Consider the following 26,188-nt stretch of genomic DNA (forward strand, 5'->3'; position numbering starts at 1 on the left):
TCTTTCCATGACTTTAGTCAGCCTGAATGGGGGTCTTAACGGACCACAGAAAGTCCTCATAAATGTTGAACAACATTTAGACATGCTTGTTTACAATCTGTCATTTATGCCTAATGACCACAGGCCTCAGTCACAAGATGAACTTTAAAGGAAATGTCATTGCCACATGACTCTCACATTAGCACAAATGATGCCTTCTAAACCTTACTGTCAACGCAAATGTATCTGATAAAAAGTTGGTGTTTTATTAATATCCACAGGAAATATAATAATTTGTAAGATTTGTAATAACCATGGTACAGTACAACAGTCTCTCATATATTTTTTTTAAACATAGAAAAAGCAGGATGATATGCAACATGATGACATCAACCATTGCACTGCTGAGAATGTCCGAGAAAAAAAGGCAAAAGACAATGTCCAATCAGCAACAGGCAAATAGGCTTAAGTTTGTTTTACAAAAAAATCCTGTCAGACCTGTGATCCATTGACAGAAATCCATAATTTTGACCAAAAATGTCACGTACTGTCAAATCAAGTCTTTTTTTTTTTTTGCTTGACATGGCTCACAGACATCTGCCACTTTGAAAAACAAACCTTCCTGTCCAATTTCCAGAATGGATTATGTTTCCCTTGAAGTAAAAATAAAAAGCGTATGTTGGAGTTGTCATACAGGCCAACACGCTAGAAAACATCTTCTCGTGTTTCGACGGAGAGGTTTGGCAAGACCTTGGCTGAGGACAACTGGTTTCGCTTCGGTTCAGTTACATCCCATTCAGTTTCCAGCAGCTGAATTTAAACTGCAGCCTTTTTTCAGTTCTCACGTCTTGCTGAGGTGAGAAGGGAAAACTAATTCTGGGTGAGAGCGTGCTTTTCCAAATGTGGCACGGGAGAGTTTCAAGGGTTAGATGCATGTTATCAGGAGGGAGGAGGGGGCATATATCCCACTGTCAGACAGAGCTGAGCTTAACCAATCCTCTGACAGAGTCCTCGTGTAGCGAGTCCTGGCTGGCTGGATTGTAAAAGCCGGCCTGCATGGTGTGGCTGTGACCCAGGGGACTGCCGCAAGGAAGCATACCTGGCGGTGACGGCACTTCCTCTGGGGTGAGAAAGTGGTGGTGGGCCACCGGCTCCTGGAGGGGGTGGCTGTGGTTGTGTGTGTGGCTGTGTCCATGGATTGGCATCATGTCCGTGGCCTCGTGGCAGCTGAGGCTGGGAGTGGACGTTGGAGGGGTGGGCTGGCCGAGGGGCAGTGAGGTGCATGGGCCGCCCAGAGTTAGGGAGGTGCGGCCGGGCAGAGAGCCTCCGTTTTCGGGGGAGGCCGTGAGGATGACAGGCTCGCTGCTCTGCTGCTGGAGGAGGGGTGTGGCAGCGGCCTGCAAAACGAATTTGGTGCTCTGAATGCACTGGTCTTGGTCACACTGAGAGAAAGCAGCAGAAAGCAGGAGGGGAAGAATATGGGAGGGGGGGGTGTAGACAGATAGATAAGGTGCCGGAGGTGAAGGACGGAAATAGAAAACAAATAACAGCGAGGCAGTGTTGAAAATTAGATGGAGGGAAGAAGAAATGACACATGGGATCAAGGAAAAGAATATGTGGAAAGACAACAGAGAAGGGGGAAGGTGATTGGATATGGGAGAGAAAGAGAAAAAGGATGTTAGTACCCCGTTAGGATGCAGAGCCCACGAAAAAGAACCCGCACCAGCTTGTGCATCCGCCCCAGTAAAAACAGAGCTGAGGTCAGTGGACAGAGATGAAAACACAGGACTATTAAGTCACTGCCTCACAACCTATTGATCTCCGTTGCCTTGCTTTAGAGTGGAAATCACACGTCTAAAAGTGGAGCAGTGCAACTGGGTTAGGACACGGAGAGTAATCAATAGCACACATTAGCTTCAGGGAGATTAGCCTTAACCCTATTAGCCCTTTATCACCACAGAGCAATCATGTTTATTAGAGACCAGTTGCAGATTAAGTTTTGCAAGTTGTGCAGGAGTTAAAAAGCCATACAAACAAATGAGCATTTTGATGCCTCCTTTCATCCCACACCACTCCCAAAGTCTGACTGACAAGGATTTTGATGCACAAACACTTGTCCCGGACATCTCACCTTTCTGTCTCAATCTCACTGACCTAAAAAGAGCAGATTACAGATGTGATTTAAACAGAAGTTGAGCTACCTTTGACAGCACAAGAGGTGTGATTCAAAGCATTATCAATCCTTTAATCAGCTGCACGTATCAACTGCTCTCGACTTATCACCTTTACAAGCTTGGCCTCACTTCAGGTGGTTGAAAAGACGGATCTGAACGAGGGTTATTGGACTGAAATGACACAGAAACCTCGCTTACAGCCATATTTGCCCAGCAGAGCGACATCATTAGCGGCGTGTTGGATAGAAAAATGAAGAGGGGGAATGAAGAGATTGAGCGCTTTCTCCTTTTCTTTCTACTTTCAGGCTTGTTTTATAAACAGTCACAGCCAGACTGACTCAGCAATGTCCATCCCCCACAGCAGACACACACAACTACAAGGAACAGTATGTACATAGACTGCTGATAGACTAACCTTGGATAACAAACAGCGAGTGAAGCAGCACATGCCAAGTTATGGTTGTTTTTCACACACTGCAGTGATAAAACAACAAAGACGAGAGCTTTTTCTGTCATCAAAATTAAATCACACATTTACATCTTCTACTTTGATTTAATAACTGAACTGTGTGCATAAGTCAACACAACTGCAAAATTTAATCAATATAGTAGCAAAGAGTAATTTTGAGAGAAAAATAAAATAGGGCTGCAACTAAAAACTTTTTTTCAATTAATTATTCTGTTGATTGTTTTATGGATTAGATAAAAAGTTGCCTGGTCAAAAATGAAAGAAATGTCAAAAAATGTCAGTGTTTCCCCAAAGCCCAAAATGAATACTTCAAATGCTTGGTTTTGTCCAAAACCCAAAGATATTCCGTTTACTGTCATAGAGGAGAAAAGAAACCATAAAATATTCACATTTAAGAAGCTGGAATCAAAGAATTGCCCTTTTTTCTCAAAAGATTACTCACACCGATGAATCGAATATCAATTTAGTTGGTGATTAATTTAATGGTTGGAAACCAATCGATTAATTGTTGCAGCTTTAAAATATACAAAATGGTAATGGGTCTAAAATGCAGTATTTTCCTGCACAGCTCAAAAGATTCTTCCATTAATTTAGTAGATCCACTGAAAATTAATGTAGCGACTATTTTTCTAATAAATCCTGCACGTCATTTTCAAGGCAAAAATGAAAAATATTTTCATCTTCCAGCTACTCAGCTGTGCCGCTTCTCTCTTTTATGTAAATATCTTTAGGTTTAGGAGGCTCTGTTGGACAAAACAGGTCATTTGAAGACATCAAACTGGGCTCTGGGAAATTGCAAATGATATTGTTTGAGCGTTTTCTCACATTTTGCAGACCAAACAATTTATTGACAATGAAAATAATGATTAGTTGCAGTGATGGTTTCCAGTAGAGCTGAATGCTTTAAAAGCTTCAAAGCTTAAACCGTTGCCATGGTAATTGATGTCCAAATCAGTATTTGAATGCTTTGTTGTTGTTTTTTTCCATCAGTAAACTAGAGGAAATTTGAAAGAGGTGGCAAATGTCGTACACGAATGAGGCCAGTGTCCTCCTGCAGTCACCGACCCTCGATTCAGGCAATTAAATTGGCTGTCTGACGAGAAAAAGGAACAGGTGAGATGAAGATGCAGAACGTTTCTGACGCTGGCAGCTGTAGTGAAATGCATGCATCTAGTGATGCAGCCCAACCTGCAGCATTCGGAGTTGTTGATAAATTATATAAACACGACATGCAATAGTTCACCTTTGACTTCTCTTCTTCTCTCACACACACACACACACACACACACACACACACACACACACACACACCCACACACACACACACACACACACACACACACACACACACACACACACACACACACACACACACACACACACACACTGGCACTAACTCCTACCAAAGTAGAGTCAAGTTCAGCTGGTCCCGTCACGTATCGTCGAAGCTTCAAATATTCACTGGTAATTATCACTGAAGCTTCAGGGCCCCAATAATGATACTTGGGGCAGCTTTATTTTCCAGTCAGTTTCTGCTTTTAATTTAGATTTTTAGAAATGTCACTACTACTGAGGGGATCCTGTCATTTTCTAGCCAGCCACAATTAAGTTTAACTCAATAACTGTAAGGTCATGAGGAGGATGAACATGACCTTGTTCAAATAAAGTGAAAAAAAAAATCCTCTAGCTGACACCATCTATGTTTCATCTTTTAACACGCATCGAGATGAGATGGTTGAATCCAGCAACAAGCTGGGAGATTCCAGCCATCTGTGTTATTCCTGAAAACACACAACTGTCTGTGGCTGATAGTAATAAGTTGTCCACTTTGCCGACACTAAGGTGGTACATTTGGTTGAACTGTCCTGAGCAAGAAAAAAAATGAAACTGCCACTTTTCAGTTCATTATTTCATCTTTAATAAACTGTCATGCTCTGAATATTGATTGTATCCAGCTCTTATGGGAACAAAGAGTTTGGCATTTTCAATGACTGTAACACCATTACTCATCCAGCTGAAGGAAGTAAAAGAGCGGTGAAACTGAAAACAGGGCTGTGGTTGTCAGTCCCTCATCACTCACTTCATCAACAAGGAAATGGTGGTTGATGTTGTTGCACTGTGTCTGTATATGTGTGTGTGTGTGTGTGTGTGTGTGTGTGTGTGTGTCTGTGTGTGTGTGTGTCTGTGTGTGTGTGTATTGTACAAAAATAGCTCACAGCTCATAAAGGAAAAAGACTTAGACAGAGGAAGAAGGAAAGGAAGGAAGACAAGGCCAAAAATAGGAATATTTACAATGCCAACGCAAATTGTGAACCATGAGAGGTTCAGTCAAACTAAAAGAGGACACATTTTTCTCACTGGCTCACAGAGGTATCTACCCATGCAGGTGTTGCTGGTTTTATTAATTCTACCAAGGTGTTTGGTTTGTTTATTCATTAGTCAGCAGGATTACAGAAAAACTACTGGCCTGATTTTCATGAAACTTGGTGGAGGTGTGTAGCATAAGCCAAAGAGCAACCCATTAAATTTGGAGTGGATCCAAATGACAGGGCGGATATACATCATTAACACTGCGAGAAAGGGCATTCGGCCTTGGCAGAGGTCTGCGCACTGCAAGATCCCTTCTGGTTTGCAATGTAAATAAAAGACCACAACATTGAAATGTAACAAAAACAATTATCCTAATCTGTTTCAACTTCATTGTACTGGGTTGGAGGTAAAAATCTCAGAAACATATCTGTAAGTAAGGCTGCAACGAACAAGTATTATTTCTGCTTGATCTATTGATTCAATTTTTATGTCTTATTTTTTTGTTTTTGTCAGGAAAATATTTAAAAAAGTATTGGAAAATGGAATAACCCCAGAACTAACCCTTTAACTGGAGGCTATGATGACTGCTGTCAATCACACTGCACCCTCCATCACGACCCTGTCAAATACCCAAAGGAAATTTTATGTTATCAAGGTTACACTGTTACCATGGCAACCGCTTACAAGGCTTACACATACCGGGCCGTCATTTTAAGCCGCATTACAGACAAAAGTATGCCACAAAAAAACGGGCTTTTAAATGCAAATGCAACCTCAATGCATTAACCAACACAGTACTATAAAAACAGCCTTATTTTGACAGGCAAAACAACAACAACAACAAAAACAACAACAGAGATTAGATTATACAAAGTCCATTCTTTCTAAAACTCAGCTAAATAAGCATGTCAACCAGCCAAAGTGTTGGCACTGTGTCCTGGAGTACACCTATACATCAAGTCAAATCAATGGAGAAGCAGATTTTCAGGGATATTTAAGTTACTCTTTAAGTTCTTCTAAATTTCTAGTAAAAATGCCACTATAACATCGACTGTATCTCTTTTCTCCCATCTTAAGGGTTAAGCCCTTCGTGCAGAGGACTAGTATTACCAGGCAACCTCATGTGATTTAGAAATTACCCCCCTACGGCACATCTGTATTCCGTGTGGCACATTCGAACGGGACAAGCAAAGTCTATATTTTACTCTAATTTACTGACATTAGCCCCCAGATTTGATGCACACACTCATTTGTAATTTCACTCTTCACAACAAAGAAATACACAGCACTACTAGCAGTAGTGAACAGTTCCTCATTATTTTATTTTATTTTGTTTTTAAATGTGGGTTCCACAAACATGTCATCCATATCGTCATCTCTTTCTGTGAATGGGTCTCCACACTGTGTAACAAGATGACCCAAAATGCTGTAAAAACTTTTTAGAATTGCCAAAGCAGCTTCCATAATTCTTAAACAGAAAAGAGACAGAAAAGAGGCACAGAGAAAACAAACTGGAATTAGCGCTTTCTGGTTCTATGCCTCTGCAAACCACTCCCATTGCAGTTAAATTTTACATCCATGTCTACTAAAACAAGGATTCTTCACACACATCCTCCACCGGCAGCACAGATGATCTATACGATCAGTTCATGTTATTCACGTATTCGTGTTACTAATTCAATATCTAACCAAATGTCTCCCCTTCTCTTCCAGAATTATAACATTCAATAATGGCCAGAAAAGTGTTTTTGCTAATTTTTTTAAAAAAAAGTAACATATAAGATGACCTTTTGCATATAAAATGGCCAAAAACATGTTTTGTTAGGTCACACTGACCTTTACTTTTAACCACCAAATTCTTATCAGTTCATTCTTGAGTCCAAGTAGTTGTTTGTGCCAAATTTGAAAAAATTCCCTCAAGGTGTTCTTGAGAAGTTGGGGTTAATGAGAGTGAGAAAGACGCACGGTCACAGCAACCTTGACCTTTGACCAACAAAGTTTAATCAGTTTGTACTTGACTCAAAGTGGATGTTTGTGTAAAATTTTAAGAACTTCCCTCACAATGTTTCTGAGATATTGCATTCACAAGAACTGGAGGGACAGACGAACAGATCATAAACAAAATGCCGTATGGGACTAATTTTATCACACTATTTACTGTATGTGTTTTACAAAAGATGGTAGGTAATTTGCTGTGGATTTTTTTTTACTTGACAGATTTCAGACGCAATTACAACAAATTACAAAAGATCCCCAGGTGATTACCATACCCATGCAAATCGGGTTCCATAAATGTTTATCCATGCACAACTTATTTGTGACATGTCTGATTCACAGTCTTTTAATGAGGACTATCTTTGTCTTTACTGTGTTTTCCACACAGTCAGTTTTACTTTACATTAAAAAGCTAAAATTGTAAAAGATATGAATGAAGTACAATACATTTCTCTTTTATAATTTGCTTCTCTGCTGTCTCTGTGTCACCTCTATCTCTCTCTTACACACACTTCATGTACATTCACACACTCTCCCCAAATAGTACCCACCCACACACCTTTGTAGTAAACAGACAAAAGTGAAAGGAGACTTTAACTCATAGTGGTTTGAACGATTTCACTAAAACGAGCCGTCAGCTGCCTCTTGAAAACCTACTTGATGTCACAGTACAACGTGGACCTTAAATGAGTGGTCTAGCCTGCACTGGATGTTTACGGCAAGCAAAGGACAATGAAGTGAGTTGCATCAGTAGGCGTCAGGGTGGGTACTCACAAATAGTCACTGCTGATGTGTTAACAGTGTGGCATGTTAACAAATGGACACTAAGTAAATAGCTGACTCTGTATCAGCGTGCTGATAAATAGCCAGCAGCCGGCACAATAGGACAACTCTAGCTGCTAATCATCAGCAGAAAACAGACAGCAGTTATTTCTGAATGTGCTAATGTAAGGGAATGTTCCTATGGCTCTCAGCCCATTATAAGTAGTCCACACATTTAGGACCTGAAGACAGATGACAGTCATGTTCAGCGTCTCAGTGAGAACTGACAGGATGAGGTTGAGTAAGGATGAGAACAATGAGACAACTGTGGCGCACAGGGAGGGCGCCAATGAAAGACATTCAGTAGCTGTGTGTGTGAATAGGCCTTAAATCTTGTATGTGAGGTTAACGGCTGAACTGAACAACAGTAGACTTGTTGCTTCTATTCAGGCAAACTGGTCAGTGAGGTCAGTACAATGTCCTCTTCACAACACCCGTATTCTCTTCCAAGACAGTCAGAGACAGTTTAACTTTACAGGAGATATCTGTTTACTGACTGTGGTGCACTTTCACTTTATGAGATAGTTTGTTTGTACAAAATGGTCCGATGCATTATGTATTATCTCTCCACGATGCCTGCTCATTGTTTTTCTTGGGATTACTGCAAGACTTGATTTATCAGCAAGAAGAGGTAACCCTTAATCATACATACAGTTAGACCTGTCACTACTTTTGTTGGCCCATATATTGACACAGAAATAATTTGAAGCAACAATATTCTTGTCATTTTGGTATCACCTTATGTTACTAATAAAATGATAATTCAATATTATAATAATGTAAGCCCTGAAAAGGAAAATTAACAACTTTCTGAGAAGGTGGCTGTCTGTCTCTAAAAGCTTTTGCTCAATAGGCTTGTACAGTTCAGGGAGTAAACTGCAGCTGCAGTTGACATCAGTTGTAGAGGAGTACAAGACAGCAAAAGTCCGGCTGGCTATGATGCTGCAGGACAGTTTGGATGAAGTATCCAACAGGCAGAGATCAGCATCTGGACAGGACACAAGTGGAAAGCCTCTTGTGCACTGAGAGAGGCTGAGGAGCGGCTGCAACACGCTGACATCATGGGAACGGTGACCACGGGGAGGCTAGGCCTGGGTTGCATCCCTAGAGCAAGTTGGAGGAAGGCAGAGATAAAGGAACGGCGGGGCATGGTGCAGAAGGAGATCAGGGTGGTGGCCATGAGGCAACAAGGCAGCTGGACCCGGTGGGGCAGCGTGCGAGGCTCTCTGGGATTGAAGGACATTTGGCACATGAAGAGACATCGAATCAAGTTGCGGGAGACCAGCTAACCTGGAGCACATCCTGTCGTCATGCCAAACAAGCCTGTCAGAGGGGAGGTTCAGATGGCTGCATGCTCAGGTGCTGGCCCAGCTGGCCGATGGATTGGAAAAGGCGAGGAAACAAAAGAACATCAAGCTGCAATCCAAAGGTCCTCGCTTCATCAGCTCCCTCAAGCCAGGGGAGAAGAAAGGAAAGAAACCTGGGGACACAGGGGTTCTTGCGACAGCAGTTGATTGGGAAATGACAGATGACCTGGAAAGTAACCCAGATTTCCAGAAGAAATCGCTGACGGTACCCTGGGAGGAAAGGATTCAGGAGGCACATGAGCGTAAGCTGAGGAAAATACCAGTCCCTCACCCTTCACAGCCAGCAGAGGGGGAAGAAAGCCTGAAACCTTCCAGTCGAAGTCGGTTGCACGGGCCTCCCAGGGCACACTCTGGAGAGTATTAGGAGTTCTTGGAGTTACTGGGCCTGTCCACAAAAAGTTGATCACAGAAATCATCAGGTGGGCAGAGACAGCATTAAGGCTCTGGTTGAAAAGGAGTGACCAGTGGGGCAACCATGCTGGCAAATGAGAGGGAGGGCAGAGCGGTGAGCAGACCAAAAGGACTGAGGGAGTGGTTCCAGGATGCTGGTCCCCCCTCTGAGGTGTCGTGGGCCAATCGATGAAACACCAGTGACAGGGGGGTGCCTACCTGAAGAACCTGTGAAGTCAAATGTCTGAACCACAGGCTTCTGCCTTAGAAGGAACAATGAAGAGGGCGTTTTCTTGTAAGCCATCCGCTTCACACACAAGGAGCAGGGGGAAACCCCCTTAACAACACAGCATCAAACAAACAAAATATTAAAGTCATCTAACGCCAGTATTCTTTGTCAAATTGACATTGGCAACAGATGGTGTCCTGACATTAAATTTTGGTTAACTTAAACCTCTGTCGAAGTTCACCAAAAACGTTTGGCCACGTCTGGCCAGCTGGGTCTACTTTGGTCCACTTGACATGAATACAGCATAGCAAGCAGACTGCACATGCTCCAATCTCTGCTACTGCAGCAGCTGCACTGTGGTTAAGTTGGATATTTTGACAGACATTTACTCTAGACCCAGCAGTATTTTCCTCCAACCTTTGGCAGTAGGAGGATGGTTAAGTCACCTCCCAGCCCCTAAATTGCACTATGCACATCTGCATGCAGTTCTGCATGCATGCATATCTGCATGCGCATCCGCGTGATCACAGCTGTCTGCAGGTGTTCAATGCGGAAGGTTTTTCCGGCCCTGAATAGACAAGCTTAGTGAAACTCCAAAAACACCGCAGTTAGCTTCATAATCTGGCCTGTGTGCTCTAGTTGGCTCGGGGGGGTGACCAGCCTTGGAGCCAGGTGGTTTGCTGTTGGATTTATAGAGTTGCGGATGAAGTTGTTGGAAGATAAATCTGTAAATGACAGACTCTTCGGTTAGTTGCCAGGGGTTGGCAAGCTTACGATTATTAAGACTATACCTCTTCCACTGCAGCTGCAAGTTACCTGTAAGCTACGGTATGTCATCTTTGAGGTGCAATTTTAGATTTCTTTGGACTGTTGCAGACATGGGGTGAAGAGAAAAAAAGGGAGAATCACTGCACCCACGTCATACAATGGTCGAGGAAACCCTGCATTTTAATCTGGTGTCATGTTGGCTAAAATGTTGGTGACATTCTTTTTTGTAAACAAATGTGCATTTAACACAACAGGCAATAGGGCGATAAGACGATAATGTAATTATTGTGATAGGCAGTCTGGGAGAAAAGAGAGTGACTGAAATCAGGGAGAGTTAAATAATACAGCTCAGAGTGCGATGCCACCTCAGCACACGCACGCACGAACGCACGCAGGCACGCACACACACTCATACACTCACACACACAGCCTCCTTCCTTGTTAATGCTGACCTAATTTACAGACGACATGGAGCGACACATGCAAAATTGAAAACATCACTGACTCCCTCTTTGCAAGCCAGAGCAATTTCATCAGTTTCAATGTGGTGGGATGAGAAAGACTAACTGGGTTTGCTTTCCCAGGTCTGGATGGAGAGATATATAGAAAGAGAGAGAGAGCGAGCAAGAGAGAGAGGGAGCGAGCGAGAGAGAGCGAGGTGCAGCTGGTTTGTGATTCTGCAGTACATTGAGAATCAGGTGAAGCAGTTGTTTAAGGTAGTCTGCATTTATCTGGCCTTTACCCCATTCTTCCTAGGCCATGTTATCAAGGTCAGACCTTACACCAATAGCAAATGTTTATCCATTACAATCAGAAACAAAACAATATGAGCCACAGCGTCGGTTGAATTCGTCATAGTGACATGGGGCTAAGTTCATCTGCCTAAATTTGTGAGAGCTGATTCTCTGGCAAATGAACATAAGACAACAGCTGGAGATCCACTCTGTCAGACAGGCTGCTGTGAAAGGTGCTTTGTCTCTGTGAGTCATGCTGACAAAGGCCTGGCCCTGCAGGAGTCACAGTACGGCCTGAGTGACACCGGGCCAAAAAGTATTGCAGCCAAAGAACTATGGGCCAGTGAATTGAGATGACTCTCAAAATGTCTATTAACATCACAGTCTTCTGTTCTTTGTGAAATTAAACTCCCTTTTTTATTTTAGTACTTATGGTTTGCTTTTTTTCTGGTAGTATTTATTTCAAAATATTTACCTTCTGTAATAACCTCTCTATACAGTGTTCTTCATTGCTGATGGAAGAGTTCACCATTCCCATACAGGTTTATTGACCAGATTTCTTTCATAAAACAACATGAGTTTGTTTGGCTACACTATAAACAGATGCATCTTTTGTTCTATTGTAATTCTAACAAATACCCTTTTCCTACCAAAATTAGTGCGTACATGCAGGGTTTTTAAACACTGTAAACCCACTAGAAATGTGCAGTAGATTATGTTCTCATTCCCAGTAGCTCAGTGGACATGGCTCTGCAGTACACATATGTGCCTTTTTGTTTTGTTTTCTATTGGTGTGTCACATTTGGCATCATGAACACACAAGGAAAGTGATAAAGTGATTTTTATCTGTTACTTATTCAGTCTCTCTTTCAAATAATTTTGAATGATGTTCCAGCACTGCTTGGACAGAAACAAGTGGTATTTTGTGGCGGCGCATCATCGCAAGCGCTCTGGAAAATTATCGTGTCCCCCAGTGTGTTGTATTATTATCACTGCTGACTGGAGCTGAAGCTGATAAATACCTCTGACTACTGCAGAGTCATACGTCCCGGTAGCACATGATAATTGTAACATCCCCGACAAAGTACAAGAGCCAGAAGTTAGTACCACCAGGAATTTACAAGGTCTGAAATTTTCAGTATTATACCTTTAAAATTTCATTTGTGAGGCAATGCCAGTAAGCTTTTGTGAACAGAGGATAGATATAAAAGTATCCTGTCCCCCTAATCAATGCCCATTTTAATCCTTAAACTCATCCATAAAGTCCTCCTGGAACCGTGTTCACAAACATTCAGAAAATACTCATAGAGAGCTCCTAACTTTGCCTTAAAAAATCTTGAACAGAGTCTTATCTTAGGAGTAATTTAGTAAAATCCTCAGAGCAACTCTGTTAAGAAAGGGACAGAAACTTATCATAGTAAGGTGGTGTGGTTAACCATGTCGCTAGGTATGACAAATTGTTTTAAAAGACGTAATTGTGTGAGCCTGCAAAGTATGGACATCCAGTCAAAATCAAATGAACTGTGTCCCACTATGAGACTGTGAAAACAGTGTAATTGTATGATCACTCTGCTGATAGAAGATTAAGACAGACCCAAGTCATTACTGCTGCACTGTTACATTTTTCCAGTTGCCAAATATCCTGGTATTTTGATCACTTTTTTTTAGGATTAGTTTTTAGTTTTTTGCCTTTATTTGATAGGACAGCAATTAGTGCGAAAGGAGGGGATGAGCCTTTGTACATGGGGCGCCTACTCTACCAGGTGACCTACTGGACACCCCATTTTTATCACTTTCATTTCTGGCTTTACATCGCTGGGTGAGAAATGTGTGCGCATCTCTAATGAGACTAAACAAACATTATTCCTGCATGAACTTATCTGTGGCATTTTATTTACTCACCGTCATTCACCGTTTTAAGAATATTTTCTCTATCAGCCACTTTGTCTTTCTGCTACTTTCTCCTCTGCTTAGGAAACTCTTAAGCCTCTTGAAACAGATTTTATTCAGACATTTCAAAATGAAATTCAGGGATTTTCGAGTACTTTTTCAAGCAATATTTTTTCATTTGTAATGACTTCACTCACAGCAAATAAAATAAAATCCTCAACAAAACCTTGGATGTCATAGAACAAAATGAATGCAGCACAAGGAAATTATGCCAGCTGAAAAAAAAGTTATACTTTCATATTCTTCTTAGCAGAGCTATAACATCAGCGCAGTGTTGAAGAGAGAAATCACTGTAAAAAAACTGGCTCACTGAGTGAAGTCACATTAAGTTTTGCCTTAAGAGAGAGCACTACAATCGTGGAGTAGTGCAAGACGGTGGCGCATCAGAATTTTAATAAAAGAAATAGCTGCGCTATTTCTGATTTTGAGCCATTTAAATATAACAACTTGAACAAAACTTTGGTCAAAATATGAAACAGCGTTATTTGGGTGTTTAATTTCAATGAATTTTTAGGCACTTTGTTATAAAAGCAGTTATTTACAAGGTACTTGATTTTTCCCCCTTAAAATTCAAGCATTTTAAGCATCTTGTTTGAACCGTTTTGAAAGTCTTACTGACTTAAAGGAGCTCTCTAAAGGGCTACGGTGCTTTGTGAATAACTTTTATCTTTGCCAGGATCTAATCTTAACTTTGCGGAAAAAATCTTAGAAAACATCATAATTCTAAAAATTTCGTCCCCTGGAGAAAATCTTTGTACTAGGAAGCATAAGGAATAGCCCCAAGTCTCCAACACACTAATCAGCTATGAAAATCCAGATCGCTCGTGACGAATCAAACCGCGTTTTTACTCCTACAAAGCAATTAATGTGATAGTATTATTTTTAGGAAATGACAGTCAGGTCTTACCATGTGGCTCTGCTGAGACTGGGTGGCGCCATACATAGTGATGCCATTGGTTGGTGGTGCCAGCTGTGGCGTGTCTGATTGGATAAAGCCCCGTCTGTCAATGAGACTTGTCAGAGAGAAACAAAGAGAGAAAAGCATTGTCTGTGGGCATTCATTCACAAATATTACAAACCAGATAGTATTACACAGTAACAGATTAAATACAGTAGGACACTGAAAGCTTTAAAGCACAGGTCAAATGAAATAACCAGACACTCTTACTGATTGCAACAGTGTGCTAATACTGTATCAACAGCCAGGTTTACTTTTAGGAAGCAGGGATTAGCAGAGTGCACATGACCTTGTGTTGACAGTACCTCACTGCAAAACAGACAATAGCCTGTAAGTGATTGTGTGATGTATTACTGTGCACCAGCCTTAAAATTGGTGTCTGAATATCTTCCACTCTCACACTTACACACAGACATGTAAAATCACAACTAGGTAATAAGTTACAGGGGTTCTGCAGTGGAGCACAGAGAAAATCGTAGTTTCTTATCCATCGTTAATACTGCAGAACTCTGACACAGCTGGTTACACAATGACCTGCTAGACTCCTGGTATGCATATGCACACGTGTGGTCATGGGCCAGATGTATGTGATAATGGCTATTTGTCAGCCAGATAAAGGCTCATCTGACACAGAAGAGTCTTTACCACACACACACACACACACACACACACACACACACACACACACACACACACACACACACACACACAAACACACAAACACACAAACACACACAGACAGTTAAGGTGTTAAACCATGAGAGCAGGGTAATCATTTAGCAGAGAGTTAACAGTGTGAAAGTGTGTTCCAGTGGGACTGCGCTACATTCAGGTACAAATGGTTTGCTAGAATCACTGAGACAAACTCCAGGAACCTACAGCAGCGGCTAGTGTTGCCAGTAATAAATACTGGAAGGTCTGCAAATGCTGTTAAGAGGAAATGAGCATAAAAACATGTAGGATGATGCATTCGAAAATATGAGTCAATGTCTCAGCAGGAAATGCAATGCAAGGGGCTTTTGTCTGTGTGTGTGTGTGTGTGTGTGTGTGTGTGTGCGTGTGTGTGTGTGCGAGAAAGGCAGCGTTGCTTGCATAGTCTGAGGCTGAGGTGAAACATTCCTTTCTTGCTAGTGGACCCAGCTGTGTAGTGCCTGTGGCTGGCCACAAACACACATAACAGACACATACACACACAAAAACACATGCCCAGATGGCAGCCACCTGTGCACTGAGGACTTTCCTTTGCCACCCACTGGAATCATTATTGGTGACTTATGGCTTATGATGACCACAGCACAGTACAGACAGTTACACTGATATAGTGTTGCCTAAAACCTCCATCATTTCTCTTCTTACACTTTGTGACAATCTGTGGCCTGATAGATGTATTTGGGCTATACCTATTACATTTTTTTTCCACATTCAAAGCCTATATTGAGGTTTTCAAATGAAGCTTTGAACGTCTTACATCATATTTTGTGATGTGATAGCTCGAGTTGGGGAACAAAACTTGGTGCTAATAGGTCCCCAGTTTGTATATGTCTGGTACCTACTGGAGCAAATCACAAAGCAGGTATCAGTGACTCATTGTGGTGCCAGATTGTGCCCAACAAGTCTGCAGCCTTACTACAGACTGTATGTTTCTAACTTTCTGTTTGTACGCTTAAATGAGTGCAAAGCATGCCCAAAGTTACAGGCTGCAAATTCCAAAGGCTAAGAGATGTTTGTGACGTCTTGACAAAGTCCTTGTAAGTGCTATGTCTAAAAAGTGGGTATGGTGGCCAGTAAAGATAAGAGCAGATAGTGGGTATCTCTGCCCAGTGGGTAAGCATGATTGCATTTCACAGCATGATGAAAAAAAAAGGGTCAGTTTCGGCCGCAGAAATCAAAAAGCACACTTTCACAGATGAGTACTGAGAATTGTTGGGCAAAATGCTAAACTGAAAGAAGCTGGGAGGGAATGTGCAATGTGTACTGACATTTACAGTCACATGGACATGAGAAAGTAGCTATGACAGTTGGCCTGTATTTTTGTTAAATCACATGAACAGAAAAAGTGTGAAATCTGATATATCAAGCCAACTTTGATCTTGGATTTGGTTAAAATGGGCTTGAAATCCTTTCCACTTGTGCAGTATCTTGGTAGCTATGTATAGAGAAAAGGCTTCCGGCAGGCTCGTTTCAAAGCAGCTCCTCACATCAAAAGGAGTCTTGACTAACAGCTCTATTTTAGCCTTTGGACAAAACGCTAAATTACAACGGGGAGGGGGGGGTAACAGGTGCTGTGACCTATAGCAGTGAAGGTGAACAATTACTAAATGGGTTTTCTTAAGAGTAGTGAATGATAGGGGTTATATGTCATCATATGGGCATGTGGGAATACATAAATCACCTCATAAAAACACATTCACACATACCTCGGTGGTAGGGGTCCACACAGGGCTGCACAGCAGTTGGTGAATATATTGCCATGGCTGTAGGGGTTATAGTTGTCTTTCCCTCTTTTAGAAGACCACGAACCTTTAATCTGGAAGAGACCACAAAGCACTGATAAATATCTCCAGTGTCACTGGAAAAATAATCAAGACTGTCTAACAGAAAGATTATGTTTGTGTATTGTGTCTAGTCTAGGGCTAAAAATGTTTATGGCTGGTACAGGGACTGAACCTGTGACCTTGGCATTTACTGCCCTCGGTTTTTGCACACTATTGCCACGCTTTAACTAACAGAGTTGACTGGCCACTGTGTGTTCTGTCTTTAGCAGCAGTGCTATTTGGTTAAGTAGCAAAGCACATCTGTAAAGCATGAAGTTGTGTCTCGTTTTGAAGGTTGTGAAACCGCTCTCCCTATGTTGGCAAATTTACATACATTTACTAGTTATTAGATAGACTGAGAAAAAAATTACTTAATTCACTGTGATGCTAAAAGGCTAGCGAGAGCAGCTACCAGCAACTTCTAACGTGGAATGTTTCAAGCATTTATCTCAATGTATGTATGCATGTATTTCAAGTTGTGAACTAATTACATGTTTAAGGTCAATATCTGTGTTTCTGACAGAATTAGTGTATGTGTGGCGGTAGCTGACTATTGGGGAATGGGGGAGTGGGGTGTGGAGGGGGTGGTGGGTGGTGACGGCATAACGACAGCAACAAACTTTAACATTTTTTTGTGTCGCCTCTCTAAATTTGTTGTGTTTTGCGGGTCCGTAAAGGCAGCGCAGGCGAAACTCTCCATGAGCTTTTCAAATCAGATCGGTAGAAGAAAGGAGCATTTGAACATCGCAGAATTAACAGTTATGTTTCACTTTTACTGCAACTGACATTCAACTACTCCATCTGTGCCCAGAGTGCCCTCTATGGTCTGACAATGAGGTGCCATAAATGACTGAATGGTTTATAAGTTCGAATAGCACTCCAAATGAAAAGTCCAGCTCCAAAAATAGAAAATCTATTTCCCACAAATAATTTGTGGGAAACCTGGAATATAATAACTATGACCATTCCATTTGTTTTTATTGGCTCTGTTACATGACAAATGCTTTACTAATGACTGAATCAAGTGCTTAAAAAAGTGTATATGAAGTTCAACTGGATTATGCAAATTGCAAATATTTTATGTCTTCACGTGAACAAAAAAAAGTAGCTGAGTGATGTTCCAGAGCACTGTTTGTAAAGTGAAGAATAATATAAACACAAGAAATTCCAAATTTAAAAAAAAAATGCTTAGATTAAAAGCCTTGTATCTATACCTGTGAAAAACCTGTGAAAAACATAACTATTTTTCCTGAATTCCAACAAAAATGTTAATCAGTAAGGAAAACCTTTTTTGCTTATATTACACAATATGTGTTAAGAAAAGTTATGCAATTACACTCCTACCAACAACTGCAACTAACAAACACTGATGGTTTTTCAGATCCTCACAGGAAAAGTAAATTGTACCAAACTGTAAATTTAACATACTTATAGCAATGCTTCCTGCTTTACTGAGGGTGTCTCATTATTTTGTAGTTCATATTTTAAGGAGCAGTGTATGAAGCACAATGATGTCTATTTTATACTCACATCTTCATTGGTGGTCTGGTTGGAGCTTATCAGGTAGGTATGGAATCCTGAGAGGCCCACTATGGACCAGACGGAGAAGAAACACACCACCACTTCCAGCACAGTGACACAATTAAGTCAAGGGAAAACTGTTTAACTTAATGAAAGAATGGATTAAATAAAAACGGTAAAAGCACATACAGGAAAAGACACACACACACACACATGATGGACCCATATGGAGCCAGCATGGACACAATATAGTTCAAGTTCTAACAGCTAGCATATTGACCTACAGCCTCGGGGCTGTCCTTCTCTTGCCAATAGTTCCTAGTTACCAGTTCACTTGGCTGGGACTGCAGGACGCTGCTCATTTTCTCTGCTCTACATAAAGCACGAACACACAGACACTATTCAAAATGAAGCTTTCTGCCTGTATTAAAAACAGTAGCATCCTACATCCTAAGATACAGTCCCTAAAAGAATATCTTATTCACTAAAAAAGACCTACAAAAACTCCTTAAAATTCACTATTTAGTACAGATAAAGTCACGTGGGCATATTAGTTGGTCAGTATAATATTACAAACTCGAAAACCATGAGCCAGTCTATTAAACTGTACTGTAAAAATCAGTTAAATACCCCGAGTCTCCCCCTTTCTTTCTCCTAATCTCCCTCTTCTTTTTCTCTCTTCCTCCTTAGCAAGGACAAAACGTGTCATCATTCACCTCGCACAAAGGACTGCTACGATACTATCGACTGCAATTCCCCTTTATTAAAGTCCTGTAGGACACGGGCCGTTATCAGCTTGGCTTGGCACACATTTCTCTGCCAGAGAAACAGTTATCTCACTCGACCATAGAGAAAAGGGCAGAGAGAGAGAGTGTCATAGCTCCAAGCTCGCCACTTGATTTGTGGCTTAGACACAGTGTTAAGTATCATTTAGATTCCATCAATTCTGATCTCTACATTTGCTTATTATTTAGTTTTAGGATTCTGGATCACATTCTTGTGTTATTTAAAATCAGAAAAAAATCTAAAATACAGTGAAAAAACACTTTTTCATCTTCAGCAGATTTTGGTCATTAAGAATCAAAATGTATTAGTTTGAAGGTGAAGTTAATCGCCCTCTGTACTCAAAAATAGAGTGTTGGGGAGTAAGGCTGGGCGATATAGCTTAAATATATAATACATAAATAATATTTTTTGGCTATCCCGCGATGCAATGTTTATCTCAATATTTTCATATTTTCTCTTAAATAACTGATTTAACCCTTCTAGATGATACCAGTGGGATCATTCTTGTAAACTAATCTGAATTTAAGAGGGAACACAGCTTGTTTATAACATCTTAGAGGGTTTTATTTTGAAGCTACACATCATAATGATCTGATATTGTCTGAGTGACACTGCGAGGTGGTGTACAGTCATTTCATAGTTTGATCTTTGGCAATGTGTTCTTTATTATCAGGTTTGACTCATTATTCATGCAACTAAAATTCAAATTTTCTCTGAAATACAGTTTCAGGCAGTTATTTTTTAAATGATCATTCATTCAATTTATTGTTAAATACTTTAACTTTTACTTTACTTTTCATTTAATTTTTTATGCATTTAGATGTTTTATTTATTTATCTATGTATTTCTGACAAATTGACTGATTAATGTGAAACTGCCTCTCACATTCCACAGAAGTTTTTTAGTCAGTAGTCACTTTACACGCTCTTACTGAAGTGCCTACTATAAACAGCTGCGATGCTATTCTGTTACTAGAGCAACAGCTTTGGTCCTAGTCTACTTCCTGGCAGCTACCAAGTAACCTATAAACATTTTTTTATAGTTTACTTGTCAGCTACTACAATAACAAACACTTCAACAAAAAAACTACACTTACATCCATTTAGAATGTAAAGTTGGAAGGAGTCTATATACACAAACTGAAAAACAACACAGGAGCTAGTTTTACCGTCTTTTTCAAAGTGGAGGCTGGATTAGTGGTGTTTTCAGTGATGGAACGGATTAATGGTCTTGCTCCAGTTTGAACTGACATGCACTCATAACAATGAATGACGTTAAAGCCGGCAGCAATTGCACTTTCAGCCATGCTTGTTGCTCTGCGTAATGGTATGACATCATTACATCCAATTAGAGCTGGGCGATATGGCTTTAAAATAATATCACAATATTTTTATGCCATATCGTATTCATATCGCTATTCATAATATATATGTCAATATTCTGAAATCTCCTTTAAGCTACTGTAAACTATTAAAATACAAAATTATTAACTGAACTACAGTAGTACAGTTACAAATAAAGTAGCTACTGCAATAACACAAAGTCACTTGCCAGTTGCTAAAAAAACAAGACAATTTATACTCGATGTTCGTACATCGAGTATATTGGATTAATTGCCCACCCCTACACAAAAATGTTGCTTTTATCCCGATATGAAACTTTTTTTATATTACATATTACACTGGTATTATTGTGGACACAATATATGGCACACCCCTATTGTGAGGTAACAATACATTTTAATTCTGACATTAGGAGACTGCTTACAACCTTAACTGCCTAGATTTACAGCAAAAAAACTTAATCCAAACTTAACTGCAAATTAATTTTTTTTTTTTACTTGCTTGGATTTATGTCATTCAATATGATGAACACTGATGCTGTCCTGAGACAATAAGCTGACTTACTGGGTATTTGTAACAGCTGCAGCTTAAGACATCTCACACACACTTGGCATCAATCACACAGACGGACATACCCACACTTATATCAAATCTCACTTACACACGACATCTCTGTAGAGGGAGTGGGGGCAAGCTAGAGCCAGATGGAATCAAACAGCAACTGAATCAATCGACAGAGACAGAGTGAGGAGCTGCCTTGCGTGCTGTATTACCCTGATGGAACAGGACTAATCAGACGTACAGCAGTTACGCAAGTACTGTAACTGATGGGAATGCTTTGAAAAGTCATGTTATGCAAATGAATTCTGACCTACAGGATGACCTGAATGATGCTGTTGCTGGGCAGTTAGTCTAGTCATGGAGAATCATGGACTGACAGCAGCAAAAATCAATCACACTTAACAGACATATACCCACAGTCAGTGCCAAAAGGCCTATTTTCAGTGAAAGGATATCTGGCAGGACTATCTTTAAGGGCGTTGAGAAACCCGCTTCGATGGGAGCCTGTGAACAGAGACACAACAGAAACAATGCAATCGAGTTTATAATTACATACACATCATCTCACACAGTGGTACATATCAGCATTAAACAACACCCACTGTGGCAAACTATCAGATACTGGGTACTACTACACACACTGGAGCCATTAACTTGCTGCAGACCCTTTCTCTGTTAAAGTTTTAGTGTCAACAATACAGACTGAGCTTGACAGAGTGTGTCCACTGAAATTAGCACCCCAATTTAACTTCCATATATGAAGGGAACATAAGACAGAGGAAAGAGCAAAAATTATATAGGGCCAGTTTTCTGTGGCTGTGAAATATCTCTGTGGCTCAATTCAGCCCAAAACCCCAATTCCAAAAAAGTTGGGCTGTTGTGTAAAATGTAAATATAAACAGAATACAATGATTTGCAAGTGTTCTGACATGCATCCAGTTTAATACAGCACAGAGACAAGATATACACTTTTCAAACTAATACACTTTATAGCCTTTTGTAAAATATGCACTAATTCTGAATTTGATGCCTTCAAAATGCTCCAAAAAAGTCTGGACGGGAGAAACAAAATGAGAGCCAGCATCAGTACAGTATGGGTCGTGTTAGAGCCTGTGGCATGCTTAACTTGCACATCTGTAAAGGCACCATGAATGCTGGCAGGTACATACAGTTTTGGAGCAACATATGCTGCCAATCCAGATGATGCCTTTTTCAGGGATGTTCCTTATTATTCCAACAAGACAATGCCAAGCTATATTCTGCACGTGTTCGAACAGTGTGGCTTCATAGTAAAAGAATGCATGTACGAGACTGGTCTGCCTACAGCCCAGACTTGTCTCCCACTGTAAATGTGTGGCACCTTATGAAGTACAAAATACAACAATTGAGACCCCCGACTGTTGAGCAAATGTAACTGTATATCAAGCAAGAATGGGGAAGAATTTTACTTTTTAAATTCCAATAAGTGTCATCAGTTAACAGCGTGTTGCAGGTATAAAATTAAGCATAAGTGTATATTTGGTGTCACAACTTTTTTGACATTAGGGTTGCACTTTTCCTTTAAAATTGCATCTGTGCAAAACTTGTTGAGAGAATGCAAAAACATGTTTTATGCACTGACAAGCAGGCTTTACCACTACCATGCTGTATGCCTACTGTAAGCTTCAGCAATATAATTTCCCGGCGGCTAATCTTAGCCAATATATCTTTCCCAGTGAAAAATTGATCCACTGGCCTTCATTTACACACACTCACGCACACACACCATACATACACACATACTCTAATGGGGGGCCTACAGTCCGCTGCCTGCTCCCAGCTGGAAAAATGGTAACAAGCCAGAACGCTGCAGCTCTTCACGACGCCCACTTACAACCTGCTGGCTCGAAACACACTAAGAACACAGCCAAAGTGTGTGTGTGTGTGTGTGTGTGTGTGTGTGTGTGTCTGCGCTTGTGTCTGCACCATCCCTGAGCACATGTCCTTTCCCCCCGCCCCTCAGCTACTTACGTAAAATGATGTGTGTGATGACGAAGGCGAAGATGAAGATGGTGAGGAAGGAGAGGGAGAGGATGAACATGTAGAAGAACCGGTAGTTCCTTCTTCCCACGCAGTTCCCCACCCAGGGACAGTGGTGGTCAAAACGTTCTGCATTGACAGAGAGAGACAGATGGAGGAAAAGTAAACACAGGGTTTTGGGTTTTTTTTATACAAGGACTCACACCTACAATGTTTTCCTTTTATCCCGCTGCACTGCTGCTACAGTGACATCTCTCCCGTCAAAAGTCTTTGTCATGCACATGTGATCTTGTAAAAACCCTGAGAGAAACGCAGCTATGTACACATGGCTTAAAAATCTGGTTTCTCCAGATAATGTGTATGTTTTCTCAATAATGCCAAATAAGTGAAAAAAGGTTTTACAATTTTGAGACATTTAATGAAAATAACCAGGTCACTTCAATGCATGTTAATGCATGAGTTCGGAGCGGTGGGAAATTAGGGGAAAGGGGAAGTGTCCCTCTGGGTCTTGCATAAAAAAATATACAAATTTTTCACATAGCACAAACTGGCTATTTATATAAACCAGCAAATAAAAGTTAGACGCAGACATGACTGTGTATGGCTGAAAAACTCCCTGTCACTGTAGGTCCGAGTGAGGTTGAGATGGTGAAAGAAGCACTTTGCAAGGTCAACAGACAAAGTGCCTCCAGTAAGACATCAATTTAAGAATATTTGAAGACATTTCAGGAATTGCAAATGAAGAGAGGAAGTAAAGTGAAAGTGTCGTCCAGACTGCTGGGTTCCTTCCACAGAAATCATGCAGACAAGAACAGTAAGAGTTGTGCAAGTACACAGTGTTATTGTGGTGCACAGAGGAGCCTCTTTCAACTGAATGTCTGTGTTGTTTATACGGTTATCCTAACAAGCATTTTTTGTGCTCTTTCTTATTGTGGGTGAAATTTAGACCTACATAAATGTTCATAACAATGGGCTCTAAATCCAAGACAACTCCTGACAAAGCATTATGAAACAGTGTTGTAGAAACGGCATACTAGTTCCAAAAAAATTTAATTTGAAATTTATATTTACACGATTAAGTGTTTCTATTACACAGGTTAGGCGCAGTGTTAAAGACCATCTTTAGAGCAGCGCTCCTTCTGGCAAGTAGGCAGTTTAACACAGCAGCAGCAGCCCAATCCCAAAAAACTCACACAGACTCTGAAATGGCTCGACTCCACTGTTAAAACAGTTAATAACTATTAGATGACGTTAGATGTGTGATGCTAACATTTAGCCTTATTATTGTGTGCATGCGGGCAGACTTTCACCTATCGTCCATGGAGCGTAGTGCTCATGATAAACAGACAAGGTGGGGAACAAGCACGGGGTGACCTTATAAACACTGTACAATAAAATAGGATTTTACCCGTTTAAGATATAGGGGAAAAAAGGGGAGAAAATCAACATGTGGCGGTCAAAGTTTATATTGTGGCAGGTCACCTCAAACAAATCAATGTACAGGAAACACTGATATAATTTCTTTATAGTAATTTCTCAAAAAAACAAATCAGAATCTCAAAATTGAAAACCAAATACCAAACAAATATCCAAACAGTTGAATATTCGTGTCCAGCCCCTGTTGTGTAAGTAAATAAAATGTCTGGATTTCAGATATACTTTCTGCAATGTACTCTGATACTGCATTCTGATACAAAATATGTATCAGAATGCAGTCTGAAGTCTACAACTCCTTTATAACTTTAATGTGAAATCTTTCAGATGAAAATTAGTCAGTAATATTTTAATCAAAGAAACTTTGCTGCAGCACACTTATCTTTTTACTGATTGCTCCAAGAGTGGAGGGCTCATTGTTAGTATGGTTATCCAATCAGTCCTAACTCCACAATCCGGTCTCTGACTGTGAACTACTAGCTGTGCATAGTGGTACCTACTTAACTAATTAATCAGTGCCATTATTTGCTTAGTGAAGTGAAATGACCTGCTTTTGTCTTCATTAATCAATGCCTGGTTGAAGTGTGTCTGTGGAAATGCAGCCTCTAGTCAGACTGGATGAAAGGGGACAAACTCTACTCATCAAATCTGATATCATAGCCTTTCCACAAAGGTCATTAACATTAAGGGACCAACGATGCTAGGAGAGGAAAAATTAGACATTTAATGTTCTTCTGTGTGTGTTTATACTCCTGTTCTCCTAATAAACCTGATGGAAAGAACGCATATGCATATTTCTGTCTTTGTGCATACACGCAGATTATTTATGAATCTAAAGAGAGTTTTAAGCACCTGACCTAGTAACAACATCCCTTTGATGAGGGCTTTAAAGTAAAAGCTTACAACCCTAACAGTTTCATAATGTTGTAATATATTCTTATTTATGTGCCAATATTCTTTTGAAGCATTTTATTGTTTGCTTACATAACAGACTCATTTCCCCAAGAGTGTCATTAAATCTTCATCTAGTGTCCTTTAATTAAGTATATTAGACAAAGAATTAAAATCGCTCTAAAAATCAATCACAAAATCCCACACAAAGAACAAGCACCAATATTTATGAACACCACAACTGGAACTGAAACACAAACAGTAAAACTATTTTACACATATGTACTGTAAAGAAAAGAGGAGGAAGAGAAGGGCAAAAGAGTGTGTGTGTGTGTGTGTGTGTGTGTGTGTGTGTGTTATAATTCTGCGCTCTTATAAGCTCCTTCCATCACTACCATGGGGCTAACCCGCTTAAAAAGGAAGTGACTCTACCGTATACCTATTCTGCACTTCCACGAGGGGGGCCCTATCTATCTATTCTGGCTGTTCACTTATTTAAGAGCTTGTTAGCCCCCTGGCGTTTACAGCACCAGAGGTAGACACGCAGAGACAGAGAAGTCAAGAGACAGGGGAAGCACTTTTTCACTGCCGATGTGATCTGCATTTCCCATTTAAGAGAAAACGCAATCAAACTTGTTTCCAATACTGATCATCAGGGGGCCACATTTTCAGAATGTTAAGGGCCCCTTGCCCAGACATGTTCCTGAGCTGTTATTCTTGTTATGAATGTACACTTGATACAGCACTCAAAACTTTAACATTTACATTTTCATATCCGCTTGTCCTCTCCTGTGTGTAAACAGCCTGCAGTTCAGTCAAAGTTTCACTGAATCTTTTTCACGTGACTTTTGGTCTCAGCTGAGACATTAATGGCTTCCCAGTTCCACTACGGAGCACCGAATTTATGGGTTTTTTTCTTATGTTTTGTTTTTGTGGGGATTTTTTACATGATCT

The 26,188-nt window shown here is 40.5% G+C and overlaps 1 protein-coding gene across 2 annotated transcripts in view; it reads right to left on the reverse strand.

Moving 5' to 3' along the window:
* Nucleotides 1-224: 224 nt before the first annotated feature.
* The window catches only part of LOC121953391 (palmitoyltransferase ZDHHC14-like), a 66,346-nt gene continuing 40,382 nt past the window's right edge, over nt 225-26,188 (reverse strand). Inside the window, exons 5-10 of one of the 2 annotated variants that reach the window (XM_042500455.2) lie at nt 22,901-23,038; nt 21,346-21,394; nt 18,210-18,312; nt 16,563-16,672; nt 14,095-14,200; nt 225-1,376 (exon numbers count right to left, since the gene is read on the reverse strand). In XM_042500455.2, coding sequence (XP_042356389.1) covers nt 951-1,376; nt 14,095-14,200; nt 16,563-16,672; nt 18,210-18,312; nt 21,346-21,394; nt 22,901-23,038 — 932 coding nt within the window. In that variant the 3' untranslated portion in view covers nt 225-950. Of the gene's footprint in view, nt 1,422-14,094; nt 14,201-16,562; nt 16,673-18,209; nt 18,313-21,345; nt 21,395-22,900; nt 23,039-26,188 lie in introns of both variants that reach the window. The other variant, XM_042500454.2, reaches the window with a different exon arrangement.

The sequence above is a fragment of the Plectropomus leopardus genome, chromosome 14 (assembly GCF_026936395.1).
Source record: "Plectropomus leopardus strain MGB_pleo_1.0 chromosome 14, ASM2693639v1, whole genome shotgun sequence".
In the NCBI taxonomy this organism is placed as follows: domain Eukaryota; kingdom Metazoa; phylum Chordata; class Actinopteri; order Perciformes; family Serranidae; genus Plectropomus; species Plectropomus leopardus.